Source organism: Symphalangus syndactylus, chromosome 13, assembly GCF_028878055.3.
Source record: "Symphalangus syndactylus isolate Jambi chromosome 13, NHGRI_mSymSyn1-v2.1_pri, whole genome shotgun sequence".
In the NCBI taxonomy this organism is placed as follows: Eukaryota; Metazoa; Chordata; class Mammalia; order Primates; family Hylobatidae; genus Symphalangus; species Symphalangus syndactylus.
Window position 1 is genome coordinate 119,386,154 of NC_072435.2, and position 22,770 is coordinate 119,408,923.

The window sequence follows — 22,770 nt, forward strand, 5'->3', positions numbered from 1 at the left end:
ATCCTCCTGCCTCAGCCTCCCAAAGGGTTGGGATTGTAGACATGAGCCACCGTGCCTGGCCGAAGTCCTATTTTATAAAAGTTGTCAAAGGTGTTTTGAGAATGTGATGATCATTTCATTGAAAATGTGGCTTCAGGCTGTTGTCTTTTACTTAATTTGAGATGACTGCAGTCTGCATGAGTTGTATTCCCATTTATTAATCCCACAAATGTTTGAGTGATTGCTGTGTGCGACAGTGATAGTCCCTGGGATAAAGAAGATAGAGAAAAGACCCTGTTAATGTGGATTTTACATTTTGGTGGCAGAGATGAACCTGATAAGGTGTGTGTGTGTATGTGTGTCGAGAAAGAGATAATGGTAAATGCTAAGAAGGGAACATAAATCAGGGTAGGAGTTTCAGTGATGCAGAAAGGAAGGTAACACTGAGAAGGTGATTTCAAAAGTCCAAGTGGAATGTAAGGGAGTGTAAGGGAAAACTTCCCCTTTGCTCTCAGGTTTCTCTAAAAATTCAACTGAAAAAAGGCAGATTAATAGGAGAAAAGTGATACAAATTTATTCGGTTATGCTTTTACATGACAAAGGAACCTTCAGAATTAAGACCCAAAGTTACAGGGAAAACTATTTTTATGCTTAGGCTCAACAAAATATGCACAGCTGAGTAGAAATAGGACTGGACAAGAAGGGCATGATCTAATGCTCATAGACTGAGTGGGGAAGCCCAACAAGGCCTGTCTGGATTCTTTTCAGCCTCTCTGTGCAGCATTCTTTCCTTCTGGGTAGGGGAAAGAACCCTTCCTGGAATGGGGTCTTACAACCTACAAGCAAAACAAAGGAGGTCAGATAAATTTTTTTTTTTTTTTTTGGAGACAGTCTATCTCTGTCGCCCAGGCTGGAGTGTGGTGGCGCAATCTTAGCTCACTGCAGCCTCCGCCTCCCGGGTTCACGTCATTCTCCTGCCTCAGCCTCCCAAGTAGCTGGGAATACAGGCGCACACTGCCACATCTGGCTAATTTTTTTTGTATTTTTAGTAGAGACGGGATTTCACTGTCTGGTCTCGAACTCCTGAGCTCAGGCAATCTGCCCGCCTCGGCATCCGAAAGTGCTAGGATTATAGGATTACAGGCGTGAGCCACCGTGTCTAGCCTTTTTTTTTTTTTTTTTTGAGACTTGAGTCTCACTCTGTTGCCCAGGCTGGAATGCAGTGGTGCGATCTAGGATCACTGCAGCTTCCACTTCTCAGGTTCAAGCGATGCTCGTAGCTCAGCCTCCGGAGTAGCTGCAGGCACCTGCCACCACACCTGGCTAATTTTTTGTATTTTTAGTAGAGACGGGGTTTCACCACGTTGGCCAGGCTGGTCTCAAACTCCTGACCTTAGATGATCCGCCTGCCTCGGCCTCCCAAAGTGCTGGGATTACAGGCACGAGCCACCGCGCCTAGCCCAGATAATTTTTTTCTTTTTCTTTTTTTGAGATTGAGTCTCACTCTGTCACCCAGGCTGGAGTGCAGTAGCGCAGCCTCCACCTCCCTGGTTCAAGCGATTCTTCTGCCTCAGGCTCCCGAGTAGCTGGGACCACAGGCATGCGCCACCACGCCCGGCTAATTTCTGTATTTTTAGTAGAGATGGGGTTTCACCATATTGGCCAGGCTGGTCTTGAACTCCTGACCTTGCGATCTGCCCGCCTTGGCCTCCCAAAGTGCTGGGATTACAGGCGTGAGCCACCGTGCCAGGCCGGTAATTTCTTTATGGACACTTTTTTCACAGAAAGGTGGAGAGAGAGTAATATTTTTAGGTTTTATGGCTGACTTTGGAGAAAAGGGATTCCCGTTTCTATGCTCCGTCATGGGCAAGAGGGATTCTTGAGTTTCTATGGTTAGCCTCAGAGAATCAGAGATCAGAGAGGGGGCAGAAGGTCAGAGAGAAACTTGCTTCTGAGGCTGCCTCTGGGGCCTTCATTTTGGAGTTTCGTTTTCAGAGCCTCAACAGGAGCAAGCCATGCACATAGGTGGAGGAGATAGGCCCTCATAGAGGGCACACAATGAGTGGTCAATAAAAGTTTGCTGAGTGAAGGCCGGGCGCGGTGGCTCACGCCTGTAATCCCAGCACCTTGGGAGGCCGAGGCGGGCGGATCACGAGGTCAGGAGATCGAGACCATCCTGGTTAACACGGTGAAACCCCATCTCTACTAAAAATACAAAAAATTAGCCGGGCGTAGTGGCGGGCGCCTATAGTCCCAGCTACTCGGGAGGCTGAGGCAGGAGAATGGCGTGAACCCGGGAGGCGGAGCTTGCAGTGAGCCGAGATCGCACCCAGCCTACAGCCTGGGCAACAGAGCGAGACTCCGTCTCAAAAAAAGAAAAAAAAAAAGCTTGCTGAGTGAAGGTATGTGGACATGAATGGCCCAGGCCAACAGTGAACAGAGGAATGGGACAGTGTTCTTAGTTAGGACTCTTGACCCTAACTTCCAGGAAAGTAAACCAACATTCGGGACGTACCGGCCATCGGATCCCCGCCATCAGCGGCTGCCTGTTTTGCAGGGCTGCTAACCCAGGTCCCCGACACGTTTCTTTGCCCACGGCAGCCAGCCCCGCTGTCCTTCGGCCTGGACGCGGTCCTCTGCTGCCACCTGCCTCCGAGGGGCAGAGAAAGTGGGAGGGCCGGGCCAGACTCCCTCCCGCCAAAACCCCTGCCCGGTGCGGAGAGGCGCCCGGAGCCCAGGGGGCTGTGCGGGGCGGGTATAACTCCTCAGGCCTGCCCCGCCGCCTGCCTCCACCGTCCCGCGGGCGCCTTTCCTCCCTCCCGCGGCGTGGGAGGCTTCGCCGCGCTCCGGAACTCTACTGCTCCAGCGAAGTTCCCGGCCGGCCGCCGGAGCTGCCGGAAGCGGAAGTGCTCGTTGGGGGTGCACAGGGCGCGTTCGAGCAGCGGCGACCGAGGCGGCGAAGGAGCGCGCCATGGAGCATGTGACGGAGGGCTCCTGGGAGTCGCTGCCAGTGCCGCTGCACCCGCAGGTGCTGGGCGCGCTGCGGGAGCTGGGCTTCCCGTACATGACGCCGGTGCAGGTATCGTTCCCTGGGGGGGGGAGTGAGGCTGGGAGAGGGGCAGGCACCCGCTGCATCGGACCCACTGGAGGTGATCGGACAGATCTGAGCCCTGGGGCGCTCATCCCTCCAGCTGGGGCTCTTGCCTCGTCTCCAGGCTGCCCAGACTGGCGGGATGCGGAGCTGCTTGGCCAGCGAGCCGGCAGAGGGGCCGCGACCCACCCCGCCCTCGGGTGCTGGGGTCTCAAACCTGGTTCTCATCCTGGCCCTTCTCGCTGTAGCTGTGAGACCTCGGGCAAATGGCTTAACCTCTCCGTGCTTCATTTTCCTTCTCTGTGAAATGACGAAAAAATAACACCCTCCTTATGGGGTTGCTGTGGGGACTAAATAAACCAGTCGGCACACTGTAGGAGCTCAGTAAGGGTTACCGTTGTTATGCATCTCTTCAAGAATATTTCTTGAGGACCTGCTATGTGTCAGGAACTCTTCTAGGCTCTAGAGAGTTTGCAGTATTGGCATCTGCTCACAGCCTTACTTTCTAGTGCAAGAGCTAGAGAAAGGATAATTTCAGCTGCTGGTAAGTGTTATGAAAGAACTAAGACGGCTGTGATAGTGTCGCGCGAGGACTGGAAAGGAGGTGAGACAGGGTGTTAAGGAAGGCCTCTCTGAGGAGGTGCATTGAGCTGAGACCTCAGTGATTGAGAAGGAGCTGGCTCTGCGGTGACTAGGGGGAGATTATTCCAGTGGAGAGAAATACCAGTGCACATAAATGCCCTGGGGCAGGCTGCAGATGGTTTGAGCAGCAGAAAGGAGGCCTTTGTGGCTGAACATCAAGAGTAGTGTAAGAGATGGATTGTGCAGGGTCTTGTAGGCGCTTGGATTTCATTCTAAATGTAGTGGGAAGCCATCTTATCTGGGAAGATGTTTAGGAAGGGAAGGGCTGTGATTTCTCTGTAGAGAGTGGCCTTTCCAGGCATAAGAGATGAAGCAGGCAGGTCGCTTAGGAGGCCATTTTCAGGTAAGAAATGATGGTGACTTGGAGTAGGGTGGAACCAGTGGATATTGAAGTCACATTTGGGATAGCTTTAAGGTTGCTAAGGGACTGGAAGTGGAGGTTAGGAAAGAAGACTCTACAAGGACCTGAGGTTTTTATTCTTTTTTTTTTTTTTAGATGGAATCTTGCTCTGTTGCCCAGGCTGGAGTGCAGTGGCACCATCTTGGCTCACTGCAACCTCCGCCTCCTGGGTTAAAGCAATTCTCTGCCTGAACCTTCCAAGTAGCTGAGATTACAGGTGCCTGCCACCACGCCCGGCTAATTTTATGTATTTTTAGTAGACACGGGGTTTCACCATCTTGGCCAGGTTCGTCTTGAACTCCTGACCTCGTGATCCACCCGCCTTGGCCTCCCAAAGTGCTGGGATTACAGGCTGAGCCACCTCACCCGTCCGATTTTTATTAGGAGCTGAGTGAATGGTGTTACCATTTCCCGAGAATGACTGGCGTGTGTATCAGGTTTCAGAGGGAAAGTCAAGAGTTCTTTTTTTGTTTTTTTGTTTGTTTGTTTTTAACTTTTCTGAGACAGAATCTTGCTCTGTTGCCCAGGTTGGAGTGCAATGACACAATCTCGTCTCACTGCAACTTCTGCCTCCCGGGTTCAAGCGATTCTCCCATCTCAGCCTTCCGAGTAGCTGGGGTTACAGGCATGCACCACCACGCCTGGCTAATTTTTGTATTTTTAGTAGAGACGGGATTTCACCATGTTGGCCAGGCTGGTCTCGAACTCCTGACCTCAGGTACGCCCGCCTTGGCCTCCCAAAGTGCTGGGATTACAGGAGTGAGCCACCGCGCCTGACCACAAGAGTCCTGTTTTTAAACACTGAGCTGGGTACTGTGGCACCTGCCTGTAGTACCATTTGTTTGGAAGGCTGAGGTGGGAGGATCCCTTGAGCCCAGCAGTTCAAGACCAGCCTGAGCAACATAGCGAGACCTGCATCTCTGAAATTAAAATAAATAATGGCCAGGCACGGTGGCTCATGCCTGTAATCCTAGCACTTTTGGAGACCAAGGTGGAAGGATCACTTGAGACCAGGGGTTCAAGACCAGCCTGGACAACATAGGGAGGCCCTGTCATCACAAAAATTTTTTTAAAATAAATGAAGTCTTGAGTTTGAGATGCCCATAAGATTCCGAGGAATGTGGAGAATATATTTCCAGCAGGCAGGGCTGGAGATGAAAACTGGGAGTGCTAGGTGCCCTGCCTAGGGAATGTAGTGTGAGCAAGACCCAATCTCTGGCCTCAGAGCTCATTGTCTAGACCTGTCATCCACTACACAGTCATCAGACATGGCTATCGAGTGCTTGAAATACACTTTGTTCAAATCAAAGTGTACTCTGAGTATCAAATAACACACTAGATTTTGAAGACCTAGTATGAAAAAAGAATGGAAAATGTTGATTTTTAAATATTGATTAAATGTGAAGGGACAATATTTTTGATATATTGGGTTAAATAAAATATTAAAATTTATTTCACCCATTTCTTTTTACTTTTCTTACTATGGCTACTAGAAAATTTAAAATTGTTTATGTGGTTCACATTTCATTTCTGTTGGACAGCAATGGCCTGAAGCAGGGTCCTCACTGTTGGCACTATTGACATTTTGTGCTAGAAAATTTTTGGTTATGGGGCTGTCCTGGGCATTGTAGGATGTTTTTTTTTTTTTTTTTTTTTTTTTTTGAGATGGAGTCTCGCTCTGTCGCCCGGGCTGGAGTGCAGTGGCGCAATCTCGGCTCACTGCAAGCTCCGCCTCCCGGGTTCACGCCATTCTCCTGCCTCAGCCTCTCCGAGTAGCTGGGACTACAGGTGCCCGCCACTGCGCCCGGCTAATTTTTTGTATTTTTTAGTAGAGACGGGGTTTCACCGTGGTCTCGATCTCCTGACCTTGTGATCCGCCCGCCTCGACCTCCCAAAGTGCTGGGATTACAAGCGTGAGCCACCGCGCCCGGCCATTGTAGGATGTTTAACAACATCACTGGAATCTGTCCATCAGAGGACATCACCTCCCAACCCTGGTTGTATTTTATTTATTTATTTTTTGAGGCAGGGTCTTGCTCTGTTACCCAGGCTGGAGTGCAGTGGCACAGTCACAACTCACAGTAGCCTCGACCTCCCTGGGCCTAGGTGATCCTCTTACCTTAGCCTCCTGAGTAGCTGGGACCGCAGGCATGCACCACCACACCCACATAATTAAAAAAATTTTCTTTGTAGAGACAGAGTCTCCCTATGTTGCCTGGCTGATGTGGAACTCCTGGCCTTAAGGGATCTACCCACCTGGGCCTCCCAAAGTGCTGTGATTATAGATGTGAGCCACCACGCCTGGCCCACCCTGGGTTTTGACAACCAAAAGTGTCTCCTTCCATTGCCAAATGTTCCCTCAGGGGTTGAGCAGGGGGATAGAGATCACTGCGTAGGGGCAGTTGGAATAATATTACACCTGCTGCGATTTAAGTGAGCTCAGGCCCTGGGGACCAGGGCTGAATCCTGGAGGGAGCAGCCTCCAGGCCAAGGCCTGAATCTAATTGAGGTTTAGCTTTTTTGATTGCTAAAACCAGGTTTCTTGTAAAGTCTGGCGACCTGTACAGTGCTTAAAATGAGAGGGTTTATTTGAATCATGATTCTGTGATACTAGAGCTGGAAGGGACCCTAAAACCCAATGTCTTCAACCCCTTCCTGGTTCAGAAGGAAAGTAGGAGCGACAGGGCTAGAATTCAGGACTCCCACCTCCCAGCTCAGCTCACTGTCCCCACACGCCGTCCATGTAGACACAGTTGCCACGTTTGATTCAACTTCTCTATGGTGACTTGGTTACTCAGAGCACCTTTTGTGGTGGGACCTACTGTGACCTTAGCCGCCCATTATGTTCCTAGGGCTTCTGGTCTCACCTGTGAATTGATGGCATCCTTTAACCCGTGCTTTGCAATCTCTCCCTTTAGTCCGCAACCATCCCTCTGTTCATGCGAAACAAAGATGTCGCTGCAGAAGCGGTGAGTGCCTCGGGTATGTGCAGCCTGTCCTCGTGTTCTCCCTCAAATGAACTCTGAGGAAGAAAGGGAAACCAAAACTCTCTGTTTGCAGGTCACAGGTAGTGGCAAAACACTCGCTTTTGTCATCCCCATCCTGGAAATTCTTCTGAGAAGAGAAGAGAAGTTAAAAAAGAGTCAGGTGAGGACAACAAAAGTGATTTATTTTCACCTAGTCATCAGAGAGTTCATATTGGATTAAGAAGCTGGCCACAAATGTGAAAAAATAGGCCAGAAGCCGTGGCTTACGCCTGTAATCCCAGCACTTTGGGAGGCTGAGTCTGGAGGATCACTGGAGTCCAGGAGTTTGAGACCAGCCTGGGCAACGCAGTGAGACTTCATCTCTACAAATAATGAATGAATGAATGAAACTTGAAAAAGAAGACAATTAATCCTCATTATTTGTGGATTCTGTATTTGTGAATTTGCCTGCTCGTTAAAATTTAGAACACCCCAGTGGATCCTTGGTGCTTCTGTGGTCATGGGCGTGAGCAGAGCTGCCTTTTGTTTTACTGCTCAGGTGTAAACAGTGTCCTTTTCGTCATCTATTTAGTGCCATGTTTTTTACCTTTTTTTTTTTTTTCTTTTTTCCCTGAGACAGGGTTTTGCTCTGTCACCCAGGCTGGAGTGCAGTGGTGTGATCTCATCTCACTGCAACCTCCACCTCCCAGGCTTAAGCTGTCCTCCTGCCTCAGCCTTCCAAGTAGCTGGGACTACAGGTGTGGACCATCATGTCTGGGTCATTTTTTGTATTTTTTGAGGAGATGGGGTTTTGACATGTTACCCAGGCTGATCTCAAACTCTTGGGCTCAAGTGATTCTTCCGCCTCGGCCTCCCAAAGTGCTGGGATTACAGGTGTGAGCTACCGTGCCCGGCCATTTTGCACATTTTTGTGCTTTATGGTGGTGATTTTGGTTTTTGAAATGGCCCTGTGATGTAATGCAGTCTAGTGTTCCTGGGTGCAAGAAGGTTATGACATGCAGAGAAAATCTCCGCGCTAGAGAAGCACAAGCTCAAGCATGAGTTAATGTGCTGTTGGCCACGAGTTCAATGGGAATGAATCAATAGTATTTATTAAACAGAGTCTTTTAAGCACAAACAGACATAAAATAGGGTTATGTATTGATTGGTTGACAAAAATGTCATGCCCAGAGACTGGCAGGAACCTAACCCTGTGTTTCCCCTGTGAGCAGTGGTTCAGCGTTCACTAATTCACTGTTCTTAGTGACTTGAAAGAGCATAACTGCAGTGTATGATGACGAGTAACCATAATTCAAAGTAGCTGATAATGTGCTCAGAGATACTGCTGAGAAAGTCTGGGAACTACTGTTTCTCTAGAACTTTCCTTTGTGTGGTGGAGGGCGGAGGGCCTATGAGTTCCTCTCTGGGAGTCCCTTGCGCTGCTGACTGTGTCCCTTCCTTCCACGTGGGTAGGTTGGGGCCATAATCATCACCCCCACTCGAGAGCTGGCCATTCAAATAGACGAGGTCCTGTCGCATTTCACGAAGCACTTCCCTGAGTTCAGGTGAATTGGATGCACTGTCCCTGTTAGCCATGGGCTGTTGTTTTGTCCAACTTAATCAAAGGCTGTTTTCTTCTTGCAGTCAGATTCTTTGGATCGGAGGCAGGAATCCTGGAGAAGATGTTGAGAGGTTTAAGCAACAAGGGTAAGTTTGCTCGTGTCTGCTCGTTTCTTTGCTTGCTTTTGGCATTGAACCTAAGAATCGATGTGTGATCTCAGCCTAACTGTGGGTCCCCCTTTCAGCAGCCTCCTCCCCCTACAAAAAGGTGTTTTCTCCAGGCCAGCTTCCCATTGCGCTTTGCTGGCTCCTTCCCATAAGGCCCTGATGAGCACTTCACAAACTCAGGTTCTCATAGAGGTCAAGAGAACGACGTGAAGATAAATGAGTGGTCAGGATAGATGAGTGCGGGGCTGGGGGATGGTGAGGAACTGGCCAGTAGCTGCCTTGAATACTCAGCTCCAGCTGGTAGTTGCCTGGGGGGACTCGGCTCAGTAGTGCCAGGCTTTGAATTTTTTAAAAAGAAGATGGAATTCCAGATTTGTATGTGTAATCTTCTGATTTTTAACTGTTGGCGTGTAATCCACATTTGAAAAACACATCTTGTAGGTGAGCCAGTCTGAGGGAGCCACATCTGGCCCTGAGTCTGCCAGTTTGTGATCTTTACATAGGATTCTCTTAATTCTGTCAACATTTCCATGTTACATGTGAGTTACCTGGGGCCTACCATGGTTGAGTAACTTGCGTAGGTCAGAGGTTGGTAAGCTTTTTTTGTAAAGGAGCAGATGGTAAATGTTTTCGGCTTTGTGAACCATATGGTCTCCATCTCAGTTACTCAACTGCTGTTGTAGTGTGAAGGCAGCGATAGACAACACGTGAATAAATGGGCGTGGTTGTCTGCCAATAAAATACTTGGCAAGGACAGGCAGCAGCAGCCCAGGTTTGGTCCGGGAGCTGGAGTTTGCCAACCTTGTCTGGGTCATAGCCCAGAGCCCAGACCCCGTCTCGCCGCAGCCCTCCCTCTTTCTACCCTGCAGCACTCTTTCACTCTCATGCTCTTCGTTCTCTTCACTAGGGCTTAAATGACTTTGCGGGGATATAAAACTTGGTATTTTGGTAATCATCAACCACATTCCCAAGATCCAGAGAGTTTGATAAATGTTAACTTTCTTTCCAAAGTGGGAACATCATTGTGGCCACTCCAGGCCGCTTGGAGGACATGTTCCGGAGGAAGGCGGAAGGCTTGGATCTGGCCAGCTGTGTGCGATCCCTGGATGTCCTGGTGTTGGATGAGGCAGACAGACTTCTGGACATGGGGTTTGAGGCAAGGTACTGGACTTTGGACTTCACTGGCTTGAGTGGGCAGATGATACTAATACAAAAGGAGAGCAAAATGGAGTTTACTGCTTTATGATTAGGTATTTTTATTTTTTATTTTCATTTTTATTTATTTTTTATTTATTTGTTTTTTAGAGACAGGGTCTTGTGCTGTCACTGGAGTGCAGTGGCGTGATTATGTTCACTGCAGCCTCAACCTCTCGGGCTCAGGTGACCCTCCTGCATCAGCCTCCCGAGTAGCTGGGATTACAGGTGCACACCACCATGCCTGGATGGTTTTTTTATTTTTTGCAGATGAGGTTTTGCCACATTGCTCAGTCTGTTCTCAAACTCCTGGGCTTAAGTGATCCTCCTACCTAGGGTTCCCAAAGTGCTAGGATTACAGGCGCCAGCCACCATGCCTGGCATAAGTATTTTTATTTTTATTATTATTTATTTATTTATTTATTTTTTTTTTTTTGAGACGGAGTCTCGCTCTGTCACCCAGGCTGGAGTGCAGTGGCGCGATCTCGGCTCACTGCAACCTCCGCCTCCCGGGTTCACGCCATTCTCCTGCCTCAGCCTCTCCGAGTAGCTGGGACTACAGGCGCCCGCCACCACGCCCGGCTAATTTTTTGTATTTTTAGTAGAGACGGGGTTTCACCGTGGTCTCAATCTCCTGACCTCGTGATCCGCCCACCTCGGCCTCCCAAAGTGCTGGGATTACAAGCGTGAGCCACCGCGCCCGGCCTACGTATTTTTATTAACCACATTTTAATTTCAAATCATTAAGTAGTTTGAGCTTTCAAATTCTACCATGTGATTTTTATTCCAGTTCTATCTTTGATCTTAAAATGCACTTTCCTTAAGTATTTTTTTTTTTTTTTTTTTGAGACAGGGTCTCACTCTGACATCCAGGCTAGAATGCAGTGGCATGATTTCGGGTCATTGCAACCTTTACTTCCTGGGCTTAAGTGATCCTCCCATCTCAGCCTCCTGAGTATCTGGGACTATAGGCGCATGCCATCATGCTTTTTTTTTTTTTTTTTTAATTTTTGGCAGAGACAAGATCCCATTATGTTGCCCAGGTTGGTCTCAAAATCCTGAGCTCAAGAGATCTTCCCATCCCAGCCTCCCAAAGTGCTGTGATTACAAGCATGAGCCATCACACGTGGCAGTTTTGTTGTTTTTTAATAAACAGCTTTATGGGATATATTTCACATATCATTATAATTGTATGCTAAAATTTGAGGAACCTTGGAAAAATGAAAGTATAAAGAAGAAACAAAGAATCACCCATAATCTCACTCCCAGTGTATGTGCTATAAATATTTTGATGGCTTCACTTTCAGTCTTTTTGAATACCTGTTTAGTATCATGAAGCACTGTGTGTTGATTCTGCTTGCAAGTGAGCGGTTAAGTGTGAGCCCTCTTTTTATCAGCATCAACACCATCCTGGAGTTTTTGCCAAAGCAGAGGAGAACAGGCCTTTTCTCTGCCACTCAGACGCAGGAAGTGGAGAACCTGGTGAGAGCGGGCCTCCGGAACCCTGTCCGGGTCTCAGTGAAGGAGAAGGGCGTGGCAGCCAGCAGTGCCCAGAAGACCCCCTCCCGCCTGGAAAACTACTACATGGTAAGCGCCTGGGCTTGCTTCTTACTCAGCGATAATGACCAGTGCTCATTTTATGGAAATTGTACTGGTAGAATAAATATGTGAGACCCTGTAGCACAGATGAAATGCATTTGGGGACAGCTAGGGCAAATGGTCTGAGTGGTCCTACTCATTGAATGAATAAGTAAGTTAAATTGGACATAACTGTATTTTAAGCACAGTCTCTAAGGACAGTGTCTCTGAACCTCCTACCCTCAAGTGACCAAATGTTTCTATTTTACATGCTTGGGGTGTGCTGGGTGCAGGCATGACTAACCTCTGTAGTTCCTGGGCCCGTCAGAACAGCCTGTGTCACAGAGAAGGGCATAGTTAGATGTGCAGGTGGAACATAGAAAATCAAATGACAGACTCACTCCTAAGGAGACTTTGTGGGGTGGAAATGTTCTACTGTGTAAATGTTGTGTATTTTTGACCTGCATCAAATATGCTGAATTTCTTTTTCTTTTTCTTTTTTTTTTTTTGTTGAGATGGAGTCTTGCTCTGTTGCCCAGGCTGGAGTGCAGTGGTGATCTCAGCTCACTGCAAGCTCCGCCTCCTGGGTTCACGCCATTCTCCTGCCTCAGCCTCCTGAGTCGCTAGGATTACAGGCGCCTGCCACCATGCCCGGCTAATTTTTATTAGCCCTGTTAGCCAGGATGGTGTCAATCACCTGACCTGGTGATCCACTCACCTCAGCCTCCCAAAGTGCTGGGATTACAGGCGTGAGCCACCACACCCGGCCATTTTTTTTTTGTTTGTTTTGTTTTGTTTGTTTTGAGGTGGAGTCTCGCCCTGTCATCCAGGCTGGAGTGCAATGGCATGATCTTGGCTCACTACAACCTCTGCCTCCCGGGTTCAAGCAATTCTCCTGCCTCAGCCTCCCGAGTAGCTGGGATTACAGGCATGTGCCACCATGCCCGGCTAATTTTTTGTATCTTTAGTAGAGGTGGGGGTTTCACCACATTGGCCAGGCTGGTCTTGAACTCCTGACCTCATGATCCTCCTGCCTCAGCCTCCCAAAGTGCTGGGATTACAGGCATGAGCCATTGTGCCTGGCCCAAATATGCTGAATTTCTAGTAGTAAATACTGGCTGCTGGCTTCTGTAGTTTCTTCACAAAGTAGTAGATGGGCTTTTGGCAACTTGATTGTTTAGTAATGAGGCCACTCCTCACCCCTGTTCTGTTCTGTCCCATTGCTGGGATGGGCCACGAGGCACAAGTGTAGACAGCACAGGCTGCAGGGGAGGCAGCACCATCAGGGCAAGGAGGAACCCACAGGCCAGTGGCACTGCTGACAGTACATTGGCCCACTAGCCTGGGGCTGGGGCTTTTCTTTCTTTTTTGCAATAAGCTTTCTCAGGTTAAATTTTTCCTTAGGCCTGGAGGGGTTCCCTAGCTCCTGAACATGTCTGCTGTTCAAAATGAAGGAGGCTGGTCTCGAAACCAGAGTTCCTATTGCTGTAGACTGTGAGGTTGTCGAGGCTGCTCTCTGGTTTGTGTCAATTTATAGGCAGATTAAAGGTAGAATGAGTTTGCAAATGAGAAACTGCACCTAGTGTAACTGGAGAGTGTTGTCAAAATCAGACAGGCTCATCAGAAGTGGGAGTTGTAGTTGCCATTGATGTTTCTGACTGAGGCCGGGCTGGGTGAGGGAGGAGGCTAGCTCTTCCCAAGCAGAGGGAAGGACTCTGCATAGGGTAGTGTGGAGAGCATGGGCGCTAGAGCAGGACTGCTTGGTGCATATCTTGGCTTTGGCCCCTACCAAATTTAACCGATGAACTTAGAGGTCCTTACTTGTCAAATGGGGGCCACAGTAGTATACAGCTTCGTAGGCTTGCTGGAGGATTAATTAATCCATGCAAAAATGTTCATGATAGTGCTTAGTACACAATAAGTATGGGTTGAGCATTCCTAACTTGAAATTCCGAAATCCAAAATCCTCCAAAATCTGAAGCCTTTTGAGGGCCAACATGATGCTGAAAGGAAATACTCGGAGCATTCTGGATTTCAGATTTCTAGATTAGGGATGCTCAGCTGGTAAGTATAGTGCAGCTATTCCAAAATCTGAAAAAATTCAAAAGCCAAAAAACACTTAGGGTAGGGATACTTGTACTAAAGTTAGCTTTGGACACACTGTGGCTACTGTTGCATTCTGTTATTATGCATTTAGAGATGGCTGAGTACATGAGAAAAAATTCCAAACTGGGGATTTGATTTTGGTAAAAATAGGATGAATGCATTCAGGTGAATTTAATGTCTCTAATTTGGGAGTTTGAATGGAGGACTTGATTGCATTATGAAGAAAAGCAGTGGGGTCTGTGTGCATGGAGGCTTTTTAAATAGTTATGTACATTGCTTTCTGGAAATCATTATTCACCTTAGAGCAGTGACTTCTGAACTTGGCATCAGAATTTCCTGGGGGAACTCTTAAATAATATGGATTCTTAGGTTCAATCTCAGACCTACTGAATCAGAATCTGTATGTCGTACCCAAGAATCTGCATTAAAAAAAAAAAATCTATCCTTTGGCTGGGCGAGGTGGCTCACGCCTGTAATCCCAGCACTTTAGAGTTGAGGTGGGAGGATAGCCGGATGCCAGGCCAGGAGTTCGAGACCAGTCTGGGCAACATATTGAGAGTCTGTCTCTTAAAAACAAAAAAAAGAAAAAAAAAGGTAAATAAAAATCTACCCTGGAGATGGTGTAACGGCTGGCATGTATATTGGGATTGGGAGTTGGGAACTGTTGCCTGTTGGATGACTGTGTTTCTCTGAGCTATATGATTTTGTGACATACAAATTAACTTTTACAGGCAGCAGCACACGTTGATATTTATTCTGAGCTAGGTAGACCAGTTAACATTCTGACTAAAGTCTGTCCTACCCATGAGGGAAATGACATTCCTTAAAATTTAATGCTGAAACTGAAAATAGCCACGGGGATTATTATTGCCAAATATGTTTTTTATTAGTTTCCCTTTTTATTTTGCAGGTATGCAAGGCAGATGAGAAATTTAATCAGCTGGTCCATTTTCTTCGCAGTCGTAAGCAGGAGAAACATCTGGTCTTCTTCAGGTAGTCCTCTGGTCTCTGTGGTAGGGGCGTCAGGGATTCAGCCAGAATGTGCAGGTGCATGCGGCCTTTGGGTTTGGGATTCCATCTAGCATGGTTCTCTCCGGAATGCTTTTGGCTGCAAATAACTGAAAACCCAACTTTCGTGGTCCGAACAAGGTTGGCTTTATTTTTCTCCTGTAAAAAGGAGTCCAAAGGCAGGCAGTTTCTCACATGGGTTTCATGTGTCAGTCATGTCAAGGTCAATGTTGATGTGATTGGTCTTCTCTTCCTATGTCACTTCATGGATTCTGGATGACCACTATTACACCCTGTCATGTCTGCACGGAAGAAAGATAAGGGGAGAAAGGCAGAGGGGGCTTATGGCAATGTTAGCTATATCCATGCCTTTTATTCAGGAAAGCAAAGAGCTTCCTCAGAAACCCCTCTGCCCTGGTTGACTTCAGCTGTGAATTCATCTTAGGGGCCAAAAGTGGGTCATGTGGTGGCCCCTCATTTCAAGAGCAGCAGAGAAAATGAGTGCGCAGCTTTTCTGCCTCTGTAGTAGTGGCCAGTAGTAGTGGCCAGCGAAGCAAGAAGTGGTTGGGAATAGTGTTTATCAGCCACCCATGGAGTTCGCCACAGTGGGGTTTTGTCCTGTGGTCAGAAGGCAGCGTAGGGACAGATGCATATGTTCTTTGGACTGGTTGGTTCTTTTCCCCTTTTCTCCAGAGATAAATGTGTTGATCTTTAGTAGTACATAAAAAATAATTTTATATTTATTTATATATTTATTTATATTGATAATTTTCTTTCCTGTCTGTTATCCTACAAATAAAATGCAATATTGACCATGACCCACAGTAAGAAGTACAATTTGGTACACACCGAAACAAGACAATAAAACAAAGGTTTTCATGAAACTGCACCCTGCTAGGTGGGATGTTTTCTATTCTGTCCTACTCCAGCTGTTAATTTTTTAAAAATGTTGGTCGAGACCCACTAAATTGATTTCAGAACCCACCAGATCTGTGGGTTGTGAGGCTTAGTGTGTGAAACGCCACTTCATTACATACTATGTGACTCAAGGTGGAAAAGAGCGACCAGTCTGGTGGCAGTCACAGCATAGGCGGAGGAACTGAAGTAGACAAGAGTTAGCCCAAACTGGAATGCAGTAGTCTGGTATAGTGGGAGGAGCATTAGACCTGGGTTCTGGTTCTGCCACTTACTCTGTGTCTCTGGTAAGTTTCAATTCCCTCATCTGCAAAAGGACGGGAAATCACTTGAGAATGCTTCTAGTTAAGGAAAAGGGTCCAGGGTGAACTTTATTAGAAGGGTGCTGGGTAAGGAGCTCACAGATTCAGAGAATGTTGAGTGTCCAGCTCCCAGGGAAGGAGGCTCCCTGGCAGTTCCTGGGCCATCTGTTTAGGACATATCTTTATTGGGATGACTGCCAACCCCCTTTTTGTCCTTGGATGACTCAGCTCCAAGTCCCAAATATCTGGGAGAAGGGATCTGATTGGCCTAGCTTGGGTTATTTGCTGAGCCCTTGGGAATCCTGCTAATTGGAGAAGAAGCAGTTCCCTAAAGGAAAAGCAGGAATGTTTTTAAATCTTGTAACACTATTTGTGGCTAAGATGTCATTGCTTTTGTTCTGAATGACTGTTTCACTTTAATTCCTTTCTCGGGGTCAGGGAGATTTCCCATTAGAACATCTTTAGACAGTAGGATCTCTCCTTGGGGGTTTTAACTCATGTTTAAGGGATTTTGTCAAAAGATTTGGCCTTTCATTGGCTGGGAGGATTACAGATTGAGAACTCAGTTGTGGATGATTTCCACTGCCATTCTCCTTGTCATTCCCCTAGGGAGGGCTCGTAGTTAGGTTGTGTCTACTGCAGCTATTGCTCACTGTTCCCCTCTCCCAGTTGTAGAAGGACCAAGGTGGCCAATGACTCTAAGCCCTCTGTCCCTCCTGCAGCACCTGTGCCTGTGTGGAATACTATGGGAAGGCTCTGGAGGCGCTGGTGAAGGGCGTGAAGATTATGTGCATTCATGGAAAGATGAAATATAAACGCAATAAGATCTTCATGGAGTTCCGCAAATTGCAAAGGTGGGTGGGCTTCATTGGAGGTAGCAGCTCTCCTGCCACACTGCTCTTTCAGGTCCCCAAACGCCCCAATCTCCAGTAGCCTGTACTGTCCGCATGTGTTGTTTTTCCTGCCTGGAACCCTCTTCCCTCTCTAATCTGGTTATCACATCTCTGTAAACGCCCAGAGCCTCCACTGCCCTGTTCTAATCGCTTTGCCTTTTGCTATGTCATTTCCCTAGTTACTGAACTTCTGTGCTAGACAGCAGGCTCCGTGACACAGGAGTCCTGTGTATTGTCTTCACTCCCAGATTGCTCTGTGCCTGGTCCAGGGAAGGGTTGTGGTGACTGTCAAGCAGCAAGGAGCAAATCCATTTGTCCTGTCTGGGTAGAAACTGTCTGTGGCTTAAGGCCGGGCACGGTGGCTCACGCCTGTAATCCTAGCACTTTGGGAGGCCGAGGCGGGTGGATCGTGAAGTCAGGAGATCAAGACCATCCTGGCTAACATGGTGAAACCCTGTCTCTACTAAAAACAAAAAATTAGTCGGACATGGTGGTGGGCGCCTGTAGTCCCAGCTACTCCGGAGGCTGAGGCAGGAGAATGGTGTGAACCCAGGAGGCGGAGCTTGCAGTGAGCCAAGATTGTGCCAGTGCACTCCAGCCTGGGCAACAGAGCGAGACTCCATCTCAAAAAAAAAAAAAAACCAACTGTCTGTGGCTTATCAGGCTTGTGACTACACAGCAGGGAACTTGTGTCTACCAATGACCATAAGTTGTTTCTGTTTGTGCTGACAAATAATAGTTTTCTGTTTTTCTTAATCATTGAACATCTGGCTATATTAAAAGTCCTCTTTTGGACAAAGCAATATACCTGACTTCTAGGCCTCAGTTATGGAGTGAATTGTCCCTTGTTTTTCAGATGGCTACAAAGGATTAGACCCATACGGTTTTGGTTTTCAAATGGCAATGTTGTAATTTGTAAAATCCCTTTGCTGTCTCTCACCTCCCTCCAATTTTTATTGGAATTTATGAAGTCCTAGAGATTTGTAGAAAGAAGAAAAAATCAAAATATTACCTTAAGCATTTGCTTCTGTGAGAAGCGCCAGCACCTGTGTGTCACTGTCATCAAGATCAGTAGGCTGTTTGATGGTGATGAAGATGGTGGCCTCCTTACTCAGAATGCTGTTTTCTCATTTTCTAGTGGGATTTTAGTGTGCACTGATGTGATGGCCCGGGGAATTGATATTCCTGAAGTCAACTGGGTTTTGCAGTATGACCCTCCCAGCAATGCAAGGTATGGTACGAGGCTGCCACTCACTCTCTGTTGATAAATTTAGCCTAATAAAGAAGGAATCCTGAAGAAGATGAACAGATAATGATGTTCACTGAAACATTTCATCGCAAGCCTCCAGCGTGCTTGGGTCTGCAGTGACCCCGTGATTCCTACATTTCATTGCAAGCCTCCAGCGTGCTTGGGTCTGCATTGGCCCCGTGATTCCTACATTTCATTGCAAGCCTCTAGCATGCTTGGGTCTGCATTGGCCCCGTGATTCCTGCAGTGCTTGCCAGAGCAGTTTTGAAATGCTTTGAGGCCTTGCCCTGCTCCAGGTAGAGCAAGGTTATAGAAATTTCAGACAATGAGAGAAAACAACAACAACAACAAAACATTATTTGAGGCTGGGCGTGGTGGCTCACGCCTGTAATTCCAGCACTTTGGGAGGCCTAGGCAGGTGAATCGTTTGAGCCCAGGAATTCACCAGCTTGGGCAACAGGACAAAACCCTGTCTCTACAAAAAAACATATACAGATTAGCCAGGCGTGTGTGCCTGTAGTCCCAGTTACTTGAGAGGCTGAGGCAGAAGAATTGCTTGAGTGCAGGAGGCAGAGGTGGCAATGGATTGTGCCACTTCACTCCAGCCTGGGCAACAGTGTGAGACTCTGTCTCAAAACAAAAACCCATTGTTTTAAGTAGCAAAAATAGGCAAATGGATGAATAACCCATTCATGGTGAAATAGTGATACTGTATTGGCAGCAATTAAAAGTACTTTCAAATATTATCAGTTCTTGCAGAAACACACAATAGAATGTCTAAATGAAAAAAAGCAATACATAATACCACATATGAAAATTACAATTACTTTCTCCAAAGTCAGCATATATTCCTAATACATGCTTCCACGCATAGGAAAATGCCTATAAACCCCCAGTGTTGATGATTACTCCTGAAATTATTGGCCATTTTCATTTTATTCTTTGTATTTTTCATTGTTTCCCAGATTTTCCACTGGGGACTATGTCCCACCTGTATGATCAGAGAGAAAGATACAAGTTTTACTTAGAGTTCACATTAAATGTTTCTTACAGAATCTTATCTGTCTGCAGTGTTGGTTTAATTGCCAGTTCTATTTCTCACACTAGTAAGTGGCCGAGTCCACACTGAGCTGTGGAGGCTAGAGGCTCCGCATAGCATTTTAGCTGCAGCAGCCATGTGGCTGGAGCCTGAGCTCTGTTCAGCTGTCATCACCTGGGTACCCATTTCCATCCTGTGTTCTCACAGTGCCTTCGTGCATCGCTGCGGTCGCACAGCCCGCATTGGCCACGGGGGCAGCGCTCTGGTGTTCCTCCTGCCCATGGAAGAGTCATACATCAATTTCCTTGCAATTAACCAAAAAGTAAGCTGCCGTCCCTTTTCAGATAGAATGCCTAGTGACTGGGTAGCTGGAAAAGTTCTTCTCAGCATGTGGTCAGCAACTGAAATTACGAATTGCAAACTCACTGGGGCTGGGCTGGTGGTGGCAGTGGGGGGCCCTGGTGGTTTTTTTTTTTTTTTTTTTGAGACAGAGTTTCGCTCTTGTTGCCCAGGCTGGAGTGCAATGGTGCTATCTCGGTTCACCACAACCTCCGCCTCCTGGGTTCAATGGATTCTCCTGCCTCAGCCTCCCAAGTAGCTGGGATTACAGGCATGTGCCACCACCCCAGCTAATTTTGTATTTTTAGTAGAGACAGGGTTTCTCCATGTTGGTCAGGCTGGTCTTGAACTCCTGACCTCAGGTGATCCGCCCACCTCGGCCTCCCAAAGTGCTGGGATGACAGGTGTGAGCCACCGTGCTTGGCCACCCTGGTGGACTTTAAGGCTGTGGAGGCACCTCGGTCATGGAGTGACCAAGTCTCCTGTGTGGTAGCAAGCCCTGCTGGGACCCAGGCAAGGGTTACTTGTGAATAGAGACCCAGTGTTGCCATACTTTTGCTACCAGATTAGGATTGTCATGTGAAATCTGATTTTTAAATTTTCTTTTAAAAATTTAACATACTTTTCAGAGCATGTGAAATATTTGGGTTAGAGTTGGGCTTCAGACCTCAAAAGGTGAAAAGGAATTGTTTCGCTTTTGTTTCTCTTGGTTGTGATGGAGCCCTGGGGATGTGACGCCAGCAAGGGAAGGTGAGAATGTGGTGTGTGTGTGTGTGTAGTGCCCCCTGCAGGAGATGAAGCTCCAGAGAAACACAGCGGACCTTCTGCCAAAACTCAAGTCCATGGCACTGGCCGACAGAGCTGTGTTTGAAAAGGGCATGAAAGCTTTTGTGTCATATGTCCAGGCTTATGCAAAGCATGAATGCAACCTGATTTTCAGATTAAAGGGTAAGTTGAACTTCTTCATGTGATAATGTCTCCATCTTAACTATGTGGTGGTCTTACAAGTATGAGATTGCTTTGTCTCATAAAAGGAAGTGTTCCAGGTTTTGAGTAGACACAGAATAAACTGGCCACTGGCTGCTGAGTATTCCTTTTAACTTTGTAAAAATGTAATTTTTTTTTTTTTGAGATGAGTCTCGCTTTGTTGCCCAGGCTGGAGTGCAGTGGCGTGATCTCGGCTCACTGCCAAGCTCTGCCTCCCAGGTTCACGCCATTCTCCTGTCTCAGCCTCCCGAGTAGCTGGGACTACAGGCACCCGCCACAACGCCCAGCTAATTTTTTGTATTTTTTAGTAGAGACGGGGTTTCACTGTGGTCTCGAACTCCTGACCTCGTGATCCGCCCGCCTCGGCCTCACAAAGTGCTGGGATTATAGGCGTGAGCCACTGCGCCCAGCCTCAATGATTTTCATTCTAATTAAAATGAATGCATTAAACCCTTTGGTTAGAAAAAATTATATTGTAAGCCATTACTGATTGTTCTAATCCTGTTGAGTGTGCTAACTCTGATCTTCTGATTGAATCAGATCTTGATTTTGCCAGCCTTGCTCGAGGTTTTGCCCTGCTGAGGATGCCCAAGATGCCAGAATTGAGAGGAAAGCAGTTTCCAGATTTTGTGCCCGTGGACGTTAATACCGACACGATTCCATTTAAAGATAAAATCAGAGAAAAGCAGAGGCAGAAACTCCTGGAGCAACAAAGAGAGAAAACAGAAAATGAAGGGAGAAGAAAATTCATAAAAAATAAAGCTTGGTCGAAGCAGAAGGCCAAAAAAGAAAAGAAGAAAAAAATGAATGAGAAAAGGAAAAGGGAAGAGGTAAAGTTTAGTTTTACTTACATTAACTTAGAATCTTGAACAAATATTATTGTAGTAGTTCTTTAAATAGGAATTGTGTGGGGCTGTCAGATTTCTGTTATGTTGGCGACTAGGATGGGGAATTTGCTTTATCTGCAGAAGCCAATCTGAGAGTTTATAGTTCCTGAGTTAAAACTGCTGGTTGGCCGGGCGCGGTGGCTCACGCTTGTAATCCCAGCACTTTGGGAGGCCGAGGCGGGCGGATCACGAGGTCAGGAGATCGAGACCACAGTGAAACCCCGTCTCTACTAAAAATACAAAAAAAAATTAGCCGGGCGTGGTGGCGGGCGCCTATAGTCCCAGCTACTCAGAGAGGCTGAGGCAGGAGAATGGCGTGAACCCGGGAGGCGGAACTTGCAGTGAGCCGAGATCGCGCCACTGCACTCCAGCCTGGGCGACAGAGCGAGACTCCGTCTCAAACAAAACAAAACAAAACTGCTGGTTTCACTAGAACACTATTGCTGAAAAATTTAGTAGTTTATTGGTTTCTTCTGCACTTAGGGTTCTGATATTGAAGATGAGGACATGGAAGAACTTCTTAATGACACAAGACTCTTGAAAAAACTTAAGAAAGGCAAAATAACTGAAGAAGAATTTGAGAAGGGCTTGTTGACAACTGGCAAAAGAACAATCAAGACAGCAGATTTAGGGATCTCAGATTTGGAAGATGACTGATGATTCTAGCACCACAGATGAACCCACAAGGACATAGCTGTTCCCTAACTTGGTGGATGGCTCCAGTTTGCTTTTAATGGAAATCACAACTTCAGGAGACATCTGAGAAGAATCATGTCTCTGAAAGCTGTCCTTTCAGACGAGGGAGAAATGAAGGATTTCACACTTGGGAATATTTTACTAAAAACATTCCAGTCTTGGCCGGGTGCGGTGGCTTCTGCCTATAATCCCAGCACTTTGGGAGGCTGAGGCAGGAGGATCACTTGAGCCCAGGAGTTCAAGACCAGCCTGGGAACACAGCAAGACCCTCTCATTAAAAACAACAAAACAAAACAATTCCAGTCTTGAAGTAGTCTAACAGAAGAAAATGTAAAATTATTTGAGTGTAAATAATAGATGTCAGTATTTATCATGATGGGTCACATATATAGACATATGTACATATTATATATATATATATAAGCTCTTTTTTCTGAGGCTATTTTATAGTTATTTTGAACATAAAGATACTGAAGTATTCTTGACTTCTGATTTTCAAAACCATTCCTCAGTATCTTCAGGCATCTGACCTCCTGAATGTCCTTGGCCCTGGGCTTCAGTTATCCTTTGATGCCCTGCAGAGGTGGCTAATGTGCTGGGGTTTTTCTGTGTTAAGAATAGTCCCAGTATTGTTTTATTGGTGAACAGCTGAAAAACAGAGGGATTAAGTCATATTCCGGGAAAGAATTACAGTTTTTATGCCTCCTGTTGAATAAATGGTGTCCTGATTGCCTGGGTCTTAAGTGTGTAAATATAGCTGGACAGTGTTTT

At 46.9% G+C, this 22,770-nt stretch overlaps 1 protein-coding gene, 2 long non-coding RNA genes and 1 other non-coding gene across 9 annotated transcripts; 2 read left to right on the top strand and 2 right to left on the bottom strand.

Annotated features, from left to right (window-relative positions):
- Positions 1-531: 531 nt before the first annotated feature.
- LOC129460347 (uncharacterized) lies at positions 532-2,641 on the bottom strand. The gene is made up of 2 exons (XR_008650206.2): positions 2,495-2,641; positions 532-815 (listed from the first exon to the last, which is right to left on the bottom strand). It is a non-coding gene; the product is annotated as an uncharacterized lncRNA (long non-coding RNA).
- Positions 2,642-2,757: 116 nt separating this feature from the next.
- DDX55 (DEAD-box helicase 55) lies at positions 2,758-22,728 on the top strand. Of its 6 annotated transcripts, none has more exons than XM_055237989.2 (14): positions 2,849-3,058; positions 7,031-7,081; positions 7,173-7,259; positions 8,552-8,643; positions 8,723-8,785; positions 9,818-9,967; positions 11,398-11,587; positions 14,595-14,677; positions 16,632-16,763; positions 17,941-18,033; positions 19,298-19,412; positions 20,209-20,377; positions 20,957-21,246; positions 21,787-22,728. In XM_055237989.2, exons 1-14 carry the CDS (start codon positions 2,951-2,953, stop codon positions 21,958-21,960), a joined length of 1,797 nt encoding a protein of 598 aa, XP_055093964.1. In that variant the 5' UTR covers positions 2,849-2,950; the 3' UTR covers positions 21,961-22,728. The 6 variants fall into 6 exon arrangements, with proteins under 6 accessions (XP_055093966.1, XP_055093965.1, XP_055093967.1 ...); XM_063614685.1 differs by lacking the exon at positions 2,849-3,058 and adding an exon at positions 4,227-4,329; XM_055237991.2 differs by lacking the exon at positions 21,787-22,728 and having other exon boundaries at positions 2,758-3,058; positions 20,973-21,146.
- LOC134732066 (uncharacterized) lies at positions 14,546-17,945 on the bottom strand. Its single transcript, XR_010114992.1, has 2 exons — positions 17,815-17,945; positions 14,546-15,401 (listed from the first exon to the last, which is right to left on the bottom strand). It is a non-coding gene; the product is annotated as an uncharacterized lncRNA (long non-coding RNA).
- LOC129461342 (small nucleolar RNA SNORA9) lies at positions 18,248-18,379 on the top strand. Its single transcript, XR_008650494.1, has one exon. It is a non-coding gene; the product is annotated as a small nucleolar RNA SNORA9 (small nucleolar RNA).
- Positions 22,729-22,770: the final 42 nt, after the last annotated feature.